We start from the raw sequence: 18,150 nt of genomic DNA on the forward strand, positions 1-18,150 counted from the left end.
TGTACGGGCTTTTCTGGATACAGAAAATGTTCGACTGCTGCCCTGGCCAGCACATTCTCCAGATCTCTCACCAATTGAAAACGTCTGGTCAATGGTGGCCGAGCAACTGGCTCGTCGCAGTACGCCAGTCTTGATGAACTGTGGTATCGTGTTGAAGCCTCATGGGCAGCTGCATCTGTACACGCAATCCAAGCTCTGTTTGACTCAATGCCCAGGCGTATCAAGGCCGTTATTACGGCCAGAGGTGGTTGTTGTGGGTACTGATTTCTCAGGATCTATGCACCCAAATTGCGTGAAAATGTAATCACTTGTCAGTTCTAGTATAATATATTTGTGCAGTGAATACCCGTTTATCATCTGCATTTCTTCTTGGTGTAGGAATGTTAATGGCCAGTAGTGTCTTTACAAATGTAATATTTTGGCAATTGTTTTATGAGATCCAGCTGACACATGTTACTAACAAAAACTTGAAGTATTGTGTATATATTACTACGGTTTCAAATAGCCTAGTCACGTGAAAGTGTCCTATATCCAGAACGTTGTATAGGTACAACAGTTACTGGAAAATGGTCACTGATCGAAATCAGAAATAAATTATCTAGGAGCTTCATGTGTTACAATATGTCATTTCTACAATTTATCAGAGTTATGAAACAAAAGATATTGTTGAGACTATTCTCAGATATGGTGTAGAAACGTGTAAACTGAATAATAGGTAGAGAGAGAGGCTGATGACTCTGGAGATGGACGTTTGGAGAATAGTGGTTGGGTCGTGTGAAGCATAATATAGTAAAAAATATTATGAGAGCCAGCGAGACCATAATCGAGGCGACAGAAACAGCTGTTATTTGCTCAGCCATCTAGAAAGAATGGATGCGACTGGCGACCAAGACTAATTTGGAAATGGACTCCACAGAGTGGGGGGGGGGGGGGGGGGGAGGGGGGGGAGGAAGACATCACTCAACCTAGAAGACGGCAGGAGCGTGTGTGTGAGACAGTCTCCAGCAAGGTGACTGGCTAAATGAAAAGAGGTGGATAACGGGAAAGAGAAGCGGTGACAGCCATAGATAACAGACGATACGACACGAAAAAAAAGAATAAAGGAAAGACCATAAGGTAGGAAAAATGAGTAAGACGGCGTCGCACAGGAACCATCTGAGAGACCGTCTTTAGGGTTGAGGAGGAGATGAAGGAAAACGACACTACTGGCCATTAAATTTGCTACACCAAGAAGAAATGCAGATGATAAACGGGTATTCATTGGACAAATATTTTATACTACAACTGACAGGTGATTACCTTTCGACGCAATTTGGTTGCATAGATCCTGAGAAATCAGTACCCACAACAACCACCTCTGGCCATAATAACGGCCTTGATACGTCTGGGCATTGAGTCAAACAGACCTTGGATGGCGTGTACAGGTACAGCTGCCCATGCAGCTTCAACACGATACCACAGTTCATCAAGACTGGCGTATTGTGACGAACCAGTTGCTCGGCCACCATTGACCAGACGTTTTCAATTGGCGAGGGATCTGGAGAATGTGCCTGCCAGGGCAGCAGTTGAATATTTTCTGTATCCAGAAAGGCCCGTACAGGACCTGCAACATGCGATCGTATAATTATCCTGCTGAAATGTAGGGTTTCGCAGGGATCGAATGTAGGGTTCAAATGGTTCTGAGCACTATGGGACTCAACATCTTAGGTCATAAGTCCCCTAGAACTACTTAAACCTAACTAACCTAAGGACATCACACACACCCATGCCCGAGGGAGGATTCGAACCTGCGACCGTAGCAGTCTCGTGGTTCCGGACTGCAGCGCCAGAACCGCACGGCCACCGCGGCCGGCTCGAATGTAGGGCCACGGGTCGTAACACACCTGAAATGTAACGTGCAGTGTTCAAAGTGACGTCAATGCGAACAAGAGGTGACCGAGACGCGTAACCAATGGCACTCCATACCATCACGACGGGTGATACGCCAGTATGGCGATGACGAATACACGCTTCCAATGTGTGTTCACCGAGATGTCACCAAACACGGATGCGACCATCATGATGCTGTAAGCAGAACCTGGATTCATTCGAAAAAATGACGTTTTGCCATTCGTGCACCCAGGTTCGTCGTTGAGTACACCATCGCAGGCGCTCCTGTCTGCGATGCAGCGGCAAGGGTAACCGCAGCCACGGTCTCCGAGCTGATAGTCCATGCTGCTGCAAACGTCGTCGAACTGTTCGTGCACATGGTTGCTGCCTTGGGGACATCTGTTGACTCAGGGATCGAGACGTGGCTGCATGATCCGTTACAGCTATGCAGATAAGATGCCTGTCATCTCGACTGCTAGTGATACGAGACCACTGGGATCCACCTCGGCGTTCCGTATTACCCTCCTGAACCCACCGATTCCATATTCTGCTAACAATCATTGGATCTCGACCAACGCGAGCAGCAATGTCGCGATACGATAAATCGCAATTGCGATAGGCTACAATGCGACCTTTATGAAAGTCGGAAACGTGATGGTACGCATTTCTCCTCCTTACACGAGGCGTCACAACAACGTTTCACCAGGCAACGCCGGTCAACTGCTGTTTGTGTACGAGTAATCGGTTGGAAAGTTTCCTCACGTCAGCACGTTGTAGGTGTCGCCACCGGCGCCAACCTTGTGTGAATGCTCTGAAAAGCTAATCATTTGCATATCACAGCATCTTCTTCCTGTCGGTTAAATTTCGCGTCTGTAGCACGTCACCTTCGTGATGTCGCAATTTTAGCGGCCAGTAGTGTAAGTTGACCGGTGGAGCGCAGCAGAAGCTTGCCAGACAGCCGGGCAGCAGGTAGGAGGGGAAGAGGTGGAGCGCTGCGCCACTCACCCGGCGTCCCAGTGTCGCGGCCCTCGGTGCAGGATGACGGGGTCTCCGTGGGGGTCCACGGACACGCCGCTCACCTCGCCCAGGCCCTCCAGAGTGCGTGGCCAGCCAGCTGACACCACGGGCCGCCGAGCCTCCCTCTGCGCACACGCACCACACACTCAACGTCTCAGCTCAAGCTCGAGCATGCGTGACCCTATTCCGATGTCGTATAGAACTAAACTGACATCGTACATAGGTAAATAGCCATATACACACATCAAAAAAGGTTTTGCACCATCCTTGGTTCCCAGAACTCTTGAAGATACACGTTGACTGTGGATATTGTATCACAGACACAATCCCTTTGACTGTTCAGAGATGACACTAAACCCGCCCAATGAGGTAAACAGCCATTCATGAGCAGCCCCTATTAGACGGAGGGGGTCCGACAGCCGATCGGATCCAGTCATTCCACCAGGAAGGAGTTACACGACTCGTGTTGTCCGTAGTTAACCGCGCCTAGACGGTCGTTACCGCAGTCCGATCGCGTCCGCATTGTTATATTGTGCCTGGAACGGTCTCAACAAGAGAAGGGTCCAGACGTCACGGAGCGAACCAAAGCCATGTTAAACTTCCCAGCAGATTAAAACTTTGTGCCGCATCGAAACTCCAACTCGGGACCGTTGCCTTTCGCGGGCAAGAGCTCTACCATCTGAGCTGCCCAAGCACGACGCACACCCCGTCCTCACAGCTGAGGTTCACAGGAGAGCTTCTGTAGTTTGGAAGGTAGGAGACGAGATACTGGCAGAAGTAAAGCTGTAAGGAGGGGCTGTGAGTTGTGCTTGGGTACTCAGATGGTAGAGCACTTGCCCGCGAAAGGCAAAGGTCCCGTGTTCGAGTCTCGGTCCGGCAGACAGTTTTAATCTGCCAGGAAGTTCCATATCACCGCACACTCCGCTGCAGAGTGAAAATCTGATTCTGAAAGCGATGTTATTCGGACATGGAGGAGATACAGGGAGAGGAACTGTCGATGACACGCCTTGCTCAGGCCGCCCAAGGGCTACTACTGCAGTGGATGATCGCTACCTACGGATTATGGCTCGAAAGAACCATGAATGCAACGCCACCATGCTGAATAATGAGATTTTCACTCTGCAGCGGAGTGTGCGCTGATATCAAACTTCATGGCAGATTAAAACTGTGTGTCGGACCGAGACTCGAACTGGGGACCTTTGCCTTTCGTGGGCAAGTGCTCTACCATCTGAGCTACCCAAGCACGACGCACGCCCAGTCCTCATAGCTTTAATCTCGTCTCCCACCTTCCAAAGTTTACAGGAGCTCTCCTGCGGTCCTTAAAGAACTAGCACTCATGAAAGAAGGGATATTGCGGAGACATGGCTTAGCCACAGCCTGGGGGATGTTTCCCGAATGAAATTTTCACTCTGCAGCGGAGTGTGCGCTGATACGAAACTTCCTGGCAGATTAAAACCGTGTGCCGGACCGAGAATCGAACTTGGGACCTTTGACTTTCATTCTGGAAACATACTCCAGCCTGTGGCTGAGCCATGTCCCCGCAATATCCTTTCTTTCAGTAGTTCTCCAGGTCCGCAGGAGAGCTTCTGTGAAGTTTGGAAGGTAGGAGATGAAATTCTGTCAGAAGTAAAGCTGTGATGACGGGGCGTGAGTCGTGCTTCGGTGGCTCAGATGGTACAGCACTTGCCCACGAACGCAAAGGTCATGAGTTCGAGTCTCGCTCTGGCACACAGTTTTAATCTACCAGGAAGTTTCAAGTTGAATAATGCTTTTCGTGCAGCCACAGAACGTCGTGATACGACTCAAACAGTGCGCAATAGGCTGCATGATACGCAATTTCATTCCCGACGTCCATGGCGAGGTCCATCTTTGCAACCACGACACCATGCAGCGCGGTACAGATGGGTCCAACAACAAGCCGAATGGACTGCTCAGGATTGGCATCATGTTCTCTGCACCGATGATTGTCGCACATACCTTCAACCAGACAATCGTCAGAGACGTGTCTGGAGGCAACCCGGTTAGGCTGAACCAATTACACACACTGTCCAGCGACTGCAACAAGGTGGAGGTTCCCTGCTCTTTTGGGGTGGCATTATGTGGGGCCGACGTACGCCGCTGGTGGTCATGGAAGGCGCCGCAACGGCTGCACGATACGCGAATGCCGTCCTCCGACCGATAGTGCAACCATATCGGCACCATATTGGCGAGGCATTCGTCTTCATGGACGACAATTCGCGCCCTCATCGTGCACATCTCACATCTTGTGAATCAGTTCCTTCAGGATTAACGACATCCCTCAACTAGAGTGGCCAGTATGTTCTCCAGACGTGAACCCCCATCGAACATGTCTGGGATACATTGAAAAGGGCTGTTTATGGACGACGTGATCCACCAGCCACTCTGAGGGATCTATGCCGAATGTCCGTTGAGGACAGGGACAATATGGACCAACAGTGCCTTGATGAATTTGTGGATAGTATGCCACGACGAATACAGGCAAGCATCAATGCAAGAGGACGTACTACTGGGTGTTAGAGGTACCGGTATCTACAGAAATCTGGACCACCACCTCCAAAGGTGTTGCTTTATTGTGGTACGACATGCAATGTGTGGTTTTCATGAGCAATAAAAAGGGCGGAAATGATGTTTATGTTGATCTCTATTCCAGTTTCCTGTACACGTTCCGGAACTCTCGGAACCGAGGTGATGAAAAACTTTTTTTGATGTATGTATTATTGTAGAGTATTAACTCATGTGAATTTCTTCCTATTCACAAGACGTAGCTTTTACCAGCAGCACAAAAGGAACAAGTGGTTGAATCAGAAATTGAGATAGTAAGTATGTAAGAGACGGCGCGAGAGGGCATAGTCATACAGCAACTCACCATATGTCCCAGAGAGCTGTTTACAAGACGAACGAAAAGGACCTTGGCAAGTCATTAGAATGTTCACTTCACACGTAAGGAGGAGGTTTTATGGTATCAGAATGAATCTACCTCGAGAGGAAGAAAATACATTCATTGTCTTTTTTTTAAGTGAACACACCGCCATTTGACTGTATTGCTGTTTATTTAATTACGACCCAGGTTTCGGCCTTTTATGCCATTTTCAAGTGCAATATGTGTTAATAATATAAACTCAATCACTTGAAAATGCCGCAAAAGGCCGATACCTGGGTCGTAATTAAATACACAGCAACACAGTCAAACGGCGGTGTGTTTATTTAAAAATTATTGTGTAATTGTTGCTCAGCAACATCAAAAACTGTTAACACTCATTGTCACTACTGGTATTACTGATCGTAAGCAGTACTATCTCGGCCCTTCACCTGGGTTAGATCCGGGAGAGGAGTCTAGTGTACGGACTCAAACTATGGTGCATTCAGTTGTACAGACATCAGTCTATTATGTACGCAGCCTAGTTACGGTAAACTGTCACCCACCGATGGGCATCAAAGGAAACAGCGTGACATTGAGGTGGGCTAAATAAGTACTGCCTGTATTTTTCTAAAACCAAGATCTCATAAATATGTCTTTAATGAAAGCAACCGGTTTCGACATTATTCGCTGTCATATTCAGTTTTTGGAAAACCTTTTGTTATGAAACGTGTTCATTTTAAGTTGGACCTCACGCCTCGTTGTCATGTGGAAACAACAGCACATTATAAAAGGTTTGTCATAACTGAAATATTTAAAAACATAGGACATCTTGCGCAGATGAACATATATGTATTAGCAAGTAAAACAAATCGCTCCTTCTGCCTTCTGAAAACGAAAGGAATCATTTATATGTTATGGCTGTAAACAGTGAATTCCATATTAATTCGTGAGGTAGCCAGAACGAACTACAATGCTTTTCTTTCGAATGTGTAGAACAGATGGTAGAAGCTGGACGCTTGCCCACCCCTGTGCAATTTTGTATTCAATAAACACACTCTAAGGAAGAAAAAAAAAAAGACGCACCACGAAGAAATTATCCGAATGGGACGGAAATCGGTAGATTGATGTGTAGACAGCTGATTACAATTTCAGAAAAATTGTATGATTTATTCGAGGGATAGAGTTTGACAAATTGAGCAAGTTCGTAACGCGTTGGTCCACCTCTCGCACTTGTGCAAACAGTTATTCGTCTTGGCATTGATGAACAGAGCTGTTTGATGTCCCCTGAGGGATATCGTGCCAAATTCTGTCCAATTGGCGTGTTAGATCGTCAAAATCCCGAGATGGCTGGAGGCCCCTACCCACAATGCTCCTTGCAGGCCAAGGTAGGGTTTGGTAAGCACGAAGACACGCAGCAGAAACACTCGTCATATGCAGGCGGCATTATTTTGCTGAAATGTAAGCCCAGAATGGCTTGCCATGAAGGGTAAGAGAACGGGGCGTAGAATATCGCTGACATACCGCTGTGTTGTAAGGGTGCTACTGCTGACAACCGAAGGGGTCCTGCTATTGCTCCCCACACCATCACTCCTGGTTGGCAGGCCTCATTGTGGGTGACAGTCAGGTTCGACTGAGCCTTAAGACTCTTCATTCTGATGATGAACGAACACGAGCTTTTACAGTCAGTGAAATATGTACATTATTTTATGTAACAGTTATTTTCTGCTTGACTTGCAGATATACTATTGTTCCCATGTTCATGACATATCGTTGTATGACATGATAAGATATAAGACGCATTTGGTCGAGATTCAGTGAAATATACTGCAGAAGATCTGATGACGGCAATGTAGTTTGCTGAAACCGGTCGTCACAATAAATGGTCTGCAGAAGCGATCTTGGCTGTCTGAGGTTGTACTTCTGTTTCCGCCCAACAACAAAGGTGAAGCACACAGAAGACATCATCGAATGTCAGTGTAATTTCGACACACCATTGGCGACTATGTACAGAGTGACAATTATTGAACTGTATGGAAAAAAAAACGTAAATTAGATACCAAGTGCGGCGTGCACACACTTTATTCAACATGCAAACGCCGCTACAGATATTCTGATTTAGGTTATGACATGTTCGATATGCATGCCATCATTGGCGATGACGAGGCGCAGACGAAAAACGAAATTCGGCATCACCCGCAAAAGTGTCGGAACATCGATGCTATCGATGACCTCCTGGATGGCTGTTTTCATCTCAGAAATCGTTTTGGGGTTATTGCTAGCACCACAAAAATGAGTCGCATGTGTTCAGATCCGGAGAATATGGTGGCCAATCGAGGCCCATGACAGTGGCCTCTGGGTACCCCAGAGCCAGAATACGGTTCCCATGTTGCCTCTCCAGGACTTCAAACACTCTTCTGCCTCGATGGGGTCGTGCTCGGTCTTGCATGAACAACGCCTTGTCGAAATCAGGGTCACTTTGGATAATGGGGATGAAATCATCTTCCAACACCTTCATGTACCATTCCATAGTCACTGCGCCATCTAGGAATATCGCACCGATTATTCCGTGAATGGACACTGCACACTGCAGCCATTGAGGGTGAAGAGACTTCTCGATTGCGAAATGGGGATTCTCAGTTCCCCAAATGCGCCAATTTTGCTTATTGACGAACCAATCCAAATGAAAGTGGGCTTCGTCGCTAAACCAGACAATATTAATTCCCATCGTGCCCCGCGGCCAGGCGTGCAATTTGAACGTCCTAACGGAAATCGTTCAGAGTTTAAAACGATTTTATTTCATATAGTTCAATAATTGTCACCCTATAAATTATCAGACTGTCAGATCTCTATAAGACGTAGAAAGATTGCCAGAGCGCATTACAGTAGTTCGTAGCAGGCCGCGGTGGCTGAGCGGTTCTAGACGCTTCAGTCCGGAAACGCGCGACTGCTATGGTCGCAGGTTCGAATCCTGCCTCGGGTATGGATGTGTGTGACGTCCTTAGTTAGGTTAAAGTAGTTCTAAGTTCTAGGGGGACTGATGACCTCAGATGTTAAGTCCCATAGTGCTCAGAGCCATTTGAACCGTCAGAATCCGTTGCGTGCCTGCCATTAACACCACAACACAAGCTGCGACCGGAAAGTATGGATTGCTGATGAATGGCGTCCGTTGTGTTTAGCGATGAATCGCAGTTCTATGCTACTCCGAATGGCCACTGTAGGCAAGTATTGTGGGCACTTTAGGAGACTTGCCATTCTTCCAGTGCTTTGGAGAGGCATCGCGGTGTTACTCCTGGAGGCTGGTAGTAAGTGAGGCAAATCTGACGGCGCAACGGTACTTCACATACATCCTGCGTCCTCATGTGTTACCTGTCATGTGACAAGGTCGCGATGGGGAGTGGGAGAAGGGATTGGGGGAGGGTAGGTAACGGGGAGCCAACAGGAAGGGCATCTGGCCACCGCTTGAATTAACCACGCAAAATGCAATAGTAACTATGTCGACCCCACGAAGATGCAGGACAAGGTCACGAGAAAAAGAAGGCTAGTTTCAGTTTTAAATTACATTGCAGGTCAGTTTTCTACTTGATTCAACGCACAATAACGAGGACACCGGTTCTTTTTGCGTGCAAATCACATTTACAATATGTTGTCATAGCAGCGATGACATTAGGACAGAAACGCAGAAAACGTAGAGAGACAAGGTTTACATTAAAGTTTCCAAAATAACAACTACATAAAATGTTATTATTATGCACATTAAACGATAGTACTTGATTTGGGGAGTAGCAGTGAAATTCTGTCAAGGCTGTGTATTTTAAAAGCTATCTATGTACTCTTATTCATGTTTTAATTGTTATTAATTGAAACATCGTCTGTAACGTGAATCTCTTTGTCTGAAACTCAAATCGAGGTATTCCGACCTACAGCTTTGACTGTGATAACTAAATTACTTGATAAGGTCGTAAGCAAAAGATATCAAGAAGACAGTGGAGCAGTGCTCTTTCACCAAGCTCTCCACCAGGGCATACAGTTTACAACCGCACGAAACCTTTTCCCTCACTGCGAGTAAATCGTTGTCTCGACTTCCCAAAAAGCTACAAACGCTAGCCACGATGTCAAAAACGAAAGCCAAAAACAAAAGCGAGAATCTTACAATGACAACACACATAATTTGCAAAAATAAAATTACTGACGTGAAGCAACATGCAAAATATTAAATGGAAAACACTTGCTAATGTTCTGAAAAATTATTTTTATTTGGTCACGAACCGGATTTCGGCTTCTCAGGTCATCTTCGGGTGACAACTGTCACAAACACTGGTAAACATGATGTGCGACTTACACAAACATTATTTGTACCGGATGGAGATGAAGTGTATATAAACCCTAAAAAAGGGTCTACAACTACATTTAACAGATGATGGTACATTAGATGAATTTATAGTTTGAATCTTGTATTTGTAACGAAAACTTTAATTAACAAAGGAGAAAACAGAAATTGAGTAGGATCATTTAGTTAATGTGATTACTGTAGTGTTTTCCTATATACACAGTTTGTCACTTCTGTATCTTCTGTACCAATAATATCTATGTAGGTCGCACGCCATATTTATCTGTTTCCGACATTCAGTTGTCACCTGAAGATGGCCTGAGAAGCCGAAAGCCCATTCGTTACCACTTAAATATAATTTTGCAGAACATTAGGAAGTTTTTATCTTTTAATATTGTTATCTTGTTCTGCTAAGCGTCGACAGAAGATTTAATTAATGATAAAAAGATGGATAATTAAGCAATTCTTTTGTTATAGCCAAAACTGTCTGTGATGTTGCATCACGACCAACTTTTATTACGTGAAAATTTAGGTTATAAGGAACAGATGCCTAGAAGACAAATGCAAAACTGTAGAAGCATTCCTGAACATGCGAGAGATAGATGCTTCCAGTAGGAAAATTAAAGACACTTTTGGAGAAAAGAGCAGCATCTGCAAGAACATCTAGAGCCAAATGACAAGCCAGTACTAAACAAAGAAGGAAAAGCTGAAAGGTGGTAGGAATATACAGACAAGCTATACAGAGGAAATTAACTTAAATGCAGCTTTATAAAATGAGAAGTAAATGAAAATGTGGTGATAAGAGAAGAATTTGACATAGCACTGAAAGACTTAAGTGGAAACAAGGCCGCTGGGGTAGACGACGTTCCTTCAGTATTTTTGAGCTGCTTGGGGGATCCAGCCATGATAAAGCTGTTCCACCTCGCATGCAAAAAGCATGGAACAGACGAAATATCTCCAGGGTTCAAGAAGATTGTAATGATTCCTATTCCAAAGAAGGTAGCTCGTAACATGTTTGAATATTAACGGATTAACAGTTACATTACAGAAAAATCGAAAAACTGGTAGAAGCTAATTTTAGAATAGATCAGTTTGGGTTCCGGAGAAGTATACAGATACGCGAGGTAATAGTGACCTTATCTAAGATGATAGGCTGAAGAAAGGCAAATCTGCGTTTATAGTATTTGTAGATTTAGGGAATGTTTTTCCTAATGTTGACTGAAAATTCGAAGGTAGCAGTGGTAACGTACAGCGAGCGAAAAGTTATCTACAACTACAGAAATCAAACTGCTGCTATATGAGAAGGAAGTGAGACGGGTTTGTAGCCTCTCCCCGATGCTATTCAATGTGTGAAGTGGTTCAAATGGCTCTGAGCACTATGGGACTTAACATCTATGGCCATCAGTCCCCTAGAACTTAGAACTGCTTAAACCTAACTAACCTAAGGACAGCACACAACACCCAGTCATCACATGGAATGTGTGTAGTGTGCAAGCAATAAAGGAAAGGAGAAATTTGGAAAAGGGAATTAAAGTTCAGGGAGAAGAAGTAAGAACTACGCAGTTTGCCGACATTGTAATTCTATCGGAAACGGAGAAGGGCTTTGAAAAGCACTTGAATTGAATGTATAGTGTCTTGAAAAGAGATTGTAAGATGAGTCTCAGCTAAAGTAAAACAAGAGTAATGGAATGTACTCGAATTAAATCAGGTGACGCTAAAGGAATACGGTTAAGAAATGAGACACAAAAAGGTAAGAAATGAGACACTAAAAGGACCAGGGAACGGCTTCCTGCAAAATAGAAATTTGTTGACATCGAATAGTGTTAATACGAAGAGATTTGTATGGAGCGCAGTATTTTGTGTACAGAAGAATGTTCAAAATTAGATGGACTGATAAAATAACTTATGAAGAGGTACTGAATCGAATCGAGGAAAAATGAAATTTGTAGGGCAACTTAAATAAAAGAAGGGATCGGTTGCCAGTATTCATCCTGGGGCATCAAGGAACCGTCAGTTTGGTAATGGAAGGAATGGGCGGGGGGATTATAGAGGATAGACCAGCGTAGAGGCCTGCATGCCGGCCGGAGTGACCGATCGGTTCTAGGCGCTACAGTCTGGACCGCTACGGTAGCAGGTTCGAATCCTGCCTCGGGCATGGATGTGTGTGATGTCCTTGGGTTAGTTAGGTTTAAGTAGTTCTAAGTTCTAGGGGACTGATGACCTTAGAAGTTAAGTCCCATAGTGCTCCCGGCATTTGAACCATTTTTTTAGAGGGCTGCATTAAACTAGTCTTCGGACGGAAACCAACAACAACATAAGCCCTGCAGTTTATCAGTGCTCCCGTCCCTGTATTTACTAGCGTACTTTTGTTGCCGGGTATTTGAATAACGCGAGTGTCTGGTGAGGATCATCTGATGTAGTTGATACTAAGGTTGGAAAATGACAATCCTTACTCCAGGAATGCTATGTATATTGCATATTTCGATGAATCTTACGAGCATGACGCGCATGTGGTGTTTGGAAAGAGCTACGCTCGGCCTCCGTGTCGTCAAAGTGTCTACGGTAGCGAACAGAGGGCAGCACACACCTGTGGTGTCACGCGGGCATGAGATGAGCTTCGGCCTGCGACCGAAAGAGGACAGGAGAAGCAACCTGTGCTGGAAACGATGCTGGGTTGATATTGTATTTCACTATTGAATAGGTTTATACCGGCATAGTTGGTTGTCAGATTAAGAAAAGAGGCGACTCCGATTTTCGACATGTCAAGTAGACAGAATTTTCGGAGCTACGTGAAGTGTGTTGAGACTACAACTGGCCGAAATGACTTAGCAGAGCAAACATGTAGTTTAAAACAAGGACTACCTGAAGACAGGGCTTTGTAAGCCGAATTCCTAATCTATCACAATATATTATTCCTCACGTTAACAACCATTTTTCTCAGTACAGGGTGCAGCGCTTAAATCCGGACAAATGAATCTTTTTTTTTAAACAAATATATTTAAACAAAATACTAATGAAAATGACAATCCTTTTATATACATGGTGTCTCAAAATAATGTATACATTCTTTGAAACTGAACATCTCTTTAATTAAAGGGGTTAGAAATAGAATTTTAGTGGTGTTAGGTGCCTCATAGCCCTACTTAAGGTGGTGAATGTTCAAACTGCTGTCCGTCGACCGCAATATACCGTCGACAAAGACTTACGACTCAGCGACATGCCAACTTTATTGTTTACAACGGAATAGTATCACAGGCTTGTTCAGTTTGCTCTCTAAGATCATCCAGTGTGTGTATGGTCTCGCAACGTAAATTGTGTTCTTGAGAGTACCCAACAGAAAGAAGTCTCGAGGAGTTATATCTGGAGATCGAGCGGGATACTCCACACTCCCTCCCCCCATGAATCATGGACCTTGCCGTTGGTGGGGAGGCTTGCGTGCCTCAACGATACAGATAGCCGTGCCGTAGGTGCAACCATAACGGAGGGGTATCTGTTGAGAGGCCAGACAAACGTGTGGTTCCTGAAGAGGGGCAGCAGCCTTTTCAGTAGTTGCAGGGGCAACAGTCTGGATGATTGACTGACCTGGCCTTGTAACACTAACCAAAACGGCCTTGCTGTTGTGGTACTGCGAACGGCTGAAAGCAAGGGGAAACTACAGCCGTAATTTTTCCCGAGGGCATGCAGCTTTACTGTATGGTTAAATGATGATGGCATCCTCTTCGGTAAAATATTCCGGAGGTAAAATAGTCCCCCATTCGGATCTCTGGGCAGGGACTACTCAAGAGGACATCGTTATCAGGAGAAAGAAAACTGGCATTCTACGGATCGGAGCGTGGAATGTCAGATCCCTTAATCGGGCAGGTAGGTTAGAAAATTTAAAAAGGGAAATGGATAGGTTAAAGTAAGATGTAGTGGGAATTGGTGAAGTTCGGTGGCAGGAGGAACAAGACTTCTGGTCAAGTGAATATAGGGTTATAAATACAAAATCTAATAGGGGTAATGCAGGAGTAGGTTTAATAATGAATAAAAAATAGGAGTGCGGGTAAGCTACTTCAAACAGCATAGTGAACGTATTATAGTGGCCAAGATAGACAGGAAGCCCATGCCTACTACAGTAGTACAAGTTTATATGCCAATACCTCTGCAGATGACGAAGAAATTGAAGAAATGTATGATGAGATAAAAGAAATTATTCAGGTAGTGAAGGGAGACGAAAATTTAATAGTCATGGGTGACTGGAATTCGACAGTAGGAAAAGGGAGAGAAGGAAACATAGTAGGTGAATATGGATTGGGGCTAAGAAATGAAAGAGGAAGCCGTCTGTTAGAATTCTGCACAGAGCATAACTTAATCATAGCTAACACTTGGTTCAAGAATCATAAAAGAAGGTTGTATACATGGAAGAATCCTGGAGATACTAAAAGGTATCAGATAGATTATATAATGGTAAGACAGAGATTTAGGAACCAGGTTTTAAATTGTAGGACATTTCCAGGGGCAGATGTGGACTCTGACCACAATCTATTGGTTATGAACTATAGATTAAAACTGAAGAAATTGCAAAAAGGTGGGAATTTAAGGAGATGGGACCTGGATAAACTGACTAAACCAGAGGTTGTACAGAGTTTCAGGGAGAGCATAAAGGAACAATTGACAGGAATGGGGGAAAGAAATACAGTTGAAGATGAATGGGTAGCTCTGAGGGATGTAGTAGTGAAGGCAGCAAAGGATCAAGTAGGTAAAAAGACGAGGGTAACAGAAGAAATATTGAATTTAATTGATGAAAGGAGAAAATATAAAAATGCAGTAAATTTTGCAGGCAAAAAGGAATACAAACGTCTCAAAAATGAGATCGACAGGAAGTGCAAAATGGCTAAGCAGGCATGGCTAGAGGACAAATGTAAGGATGTGGAGGCTTATCTCACTAGGGATAAGATAAATACAGCCTACAGGAAAATTAAAGAGACCTTTGGAGAAAAGAGAGCCACTTGTATGAACATCAAGAGCTCGGATGGAAACCCAGTTCTAAGCAAAGAGGGGAAAGCAGAAAGGTGGAACGAGTATATAGGGGGTCTATACAAGGGCGATGTACTTGCGGACAACATTATGGAAATGGAAGAGGATATAGATAAAGATGAAATGGGAGATACGAGTTTGACACAGCACTGAAAGACCTGAGTCGAAACAAGGCCCCGGGAGTAGACAACATTCCATTAGAACTACTGACGGCCTTGGGAGAGCCAGTCCTGACAAAACTCTTCCGTCTGGTGAGCAAGATGTAAGAGACAGGCGAAATACCCTCAGACTTCAAGAAGAATATAATAATTCCAATCCCAAAGAAAGCAGGTGTTGACAGATGTGAAAATTACCGAACTATCAGTTTAATAAGTCACAGCTGCAAGATATTAACACGAATTTTTTACAGGCGAATGGAAAAACTGATAGAAGCCGACGTCGGGGAAGATTAGTTTGGATTCCGTAGAAATGTTGGAACACGTGAGGCAATACTAACCTTAAGACTTATCTTAGAAGAAAGATTAAGGAAAGGCAAACCTACGTTTCTAGCATTTGTAGACTTGGAGAAAGCTTTTGACAATGTTGACTGGAATACTCTCTTTCAAATTCTAAAGGTGGCAGGGGTAAAACACAGGGAGCGAAAGGCTATTTACAATTTGTGCAGAAACCAGATGGCGGTTATGAGAGTCAAGGGGCATGAAAGGGAAGCAGTGGTTGGGAAGGGAGTTGTAGCCTTTCGCCGATGTTATTCAATCTGTATATCGAGCAAGCAGTAAAGGAAACAAAAGAAAAATTTGGAGTAGGTATTAAAATCCATGGAGAAGAAATAAAAACTTTGAGGTTCGCCGATGACATTGTAATTCTGTCAGAGACAGCAAAGGACTTGGTAGAACAGTTGAATGGAATGGACAGTGTCTTGAAAGGAGGATATAAGATGAACATCAACAAAAGCAAAACAAGGATGATGGAATGTAGTCGAGTTAAGTCGGGTGATGCTGAGGGAATTAGATTAGGAAATGAGACACTTAAAGTAGTAAAGGAGTTTTGCTATTTGGGGAGCAAAATAACTGATGATGGTCGAAGTAGAGAGGATATAAAATGTAGACTGGCAATGGCAAGGAAAGCGTTTCTGAAGAAGAGAAATTTGTTAACATCCAGTATAGATTTAAGTGTCAGGAAATCGTTTCGGAAAGTATTTGTATGGAGTGTAGCCATGTATGGAAGTGAAACATGGACAATAAATAGTTTGGACAAGAAGAGAATAGAAGCTTTTGAAATGTGGTGCTACAGAAGAATGTTGAAGATTAGGTGGGTAGATCACGTAACTAATGAGGAGGTATTGAATTGGATTGGGGGAAGAGAAGAGAAGTTTGTGGCACAACTTGACTAGAAGAAGGGATCGGCTGGTAGGACATGTCCTGAGGCATCAAGGGATCACAAATTTGGCATTGGAGGGCAGCGTGGAGAGTAAAAGTCGTAGAAGGAGACCAAGAGATGAATACACTAAGCAGACTCAGAAGGATGTAGGTTGCAGTAGGTACTGGGAGATGAAGGAGCTTGCACAGGATAGATTAGCATGGAGAGCTGCATCAAACCAGTCTCAGGACTGAAGACCACAACAACAACTCCACACTCCCTTCTCGTCCTATCCATCCGGCAGGGAACGTGCGATTGAGAAATGCCCTCACATCCAGGTGAATGTGAGGTGGCGCCTCAACCTGGTGAAAGTAATAATCTTCATTTCCAAGCACAACCTTAAGACCAGGAGTTATCATTTCCAACATTTCCAAGTACGAGTCGCCCATGACAGTGTTGTCCCAGAAGTAGGGCCCGATTAACCCTCTAGAATATAGACCACAACAGACTGTGTTACTCCTGGAAGATGAACTTGCCTTTGCTCGGTTACGTATGGATTCTCCCTGGCCCAATTCATGCAATTATGACGGTTAATTGCTCCATCAAGTTTAAACGTCGTTTCATCTGACCAAAGAATCGGACCTTGGTAACGTTGCTCTTCTTCACATCTGTTAATGAACCACTCACAAAATTCGTTTCGCCTATCAGGATGATCCTCGTTAAGAGCACGGAGAAGTCTTGAAGGCTTGAACTTATGAGACCGCAAAATTCTAAGAACACTGCTTCTGCAGATCCCAGTCTCACGAGAGCATTGCCTTACAGATTTCTTTGGGGATCGTGCGTATGCCTGGATTACTACATCAACACTCTCATCGTCAAACTTATCTCTGATTCCTGTAGTTGTTACTCTTGTCGGAGGTGTTGGTGGTTCCAGATTCAACTCTTCAACATCGGGGTACCGCACTCACATTCTCTGTTTTCCAATAACACTTTAGCACCCATTTCTATTGTTCAAATGATAACGCCATGTTTACTGATAATCCTGAAACAAAAGAAAGCATTGTTATGTTTTCCCCGCCTTCTAGATTATTATCCATTAAAATTGTATTTCTGTCTCCCTTAATTAAAGAGATATTCTGTTTCAAAGATACCCTGTATAAGCAGTGGTATCTTTCAAGAGTAGACGTAATCCCCTTCATCCACAATGACCGCCTCCAATCTTGTCCTGAAGCGATCACACGCACTCTTTAAAGAACAGCGCTGTCCATGTTCTCCTATGCTGCTTCTATAACGGTGCGTAGATATGCGACGTTAGGGTACCTCGTACTATTGCTCACTCTCTCGTCTACGCTCCAAACATAGTAGTCGAAGAGATTCAAAGCCGGGCTATTTGGGGGCCAGAACTCGTTTGACCAGAACATGTCAATCTTATCCGGGAGCCAGTTTTGGACTAAATGGCTCTCATGAGGTCTTCCTCTGCCATACGACGCACAGTTTGCTCACTGACACGCAATAGTGGCGCCATTTTCCTCAGCAATTGCCCCGGGTCCACGGAAATCAGCGCCTGAGCCTTTTCGATGACAGCCGCAGTTCGTGACACGCATTTTCTCGAATGAGCTTTCCTCGCTGGATTAGCGGAATCTTCCCCAGGCTTCTCCGAAACATTATACTTGGCCACTATATC

The 18,150-nt window shown here is 44.5% G+C and overlaps 1 protein-coding gene across 1 annotated transcript in view; it reads right to left on the bottom strand.

Moving 5' to 3' along the window:
* The window catches only part of LOC124798732 (peptidyl-alpha-hydroxyglycine alpha-amidating lyase 2-like), a 185,491-nt gene that overhangs the window by 113,533 nt on the left and 53,808 nt on the right, over positions 1-18,150 (bottom strand). Inside the window, exon 2 of the mRNA XM_047262260.1 lies at positions 2,875-3,011. Within this exon, the coding sequence (XP_047118216.1) occupies positions 2,875-3,011 (137 nt within the window). The remainder of the gene's footprint in view (positions 1-2,874; positions 3,012-18,150) is intronic.

The sequence above is a fragment of the Schistocerca piceifrons genome, chromosome 5 (genome assembly GCF_021461385.2).
Source record: "Schistocerca piceifrons isolate TAMUIC-IGC-003096 chromosome 5, iqSchPice1.1, whole genome shotgun sequence".
Taxonomy (NCBI): Eukaryota; Metazoa; Arthropoda; class Insecta; order Orthoptera; family Acrididae; genus Schistocerca; species Schistocerca piceifrons.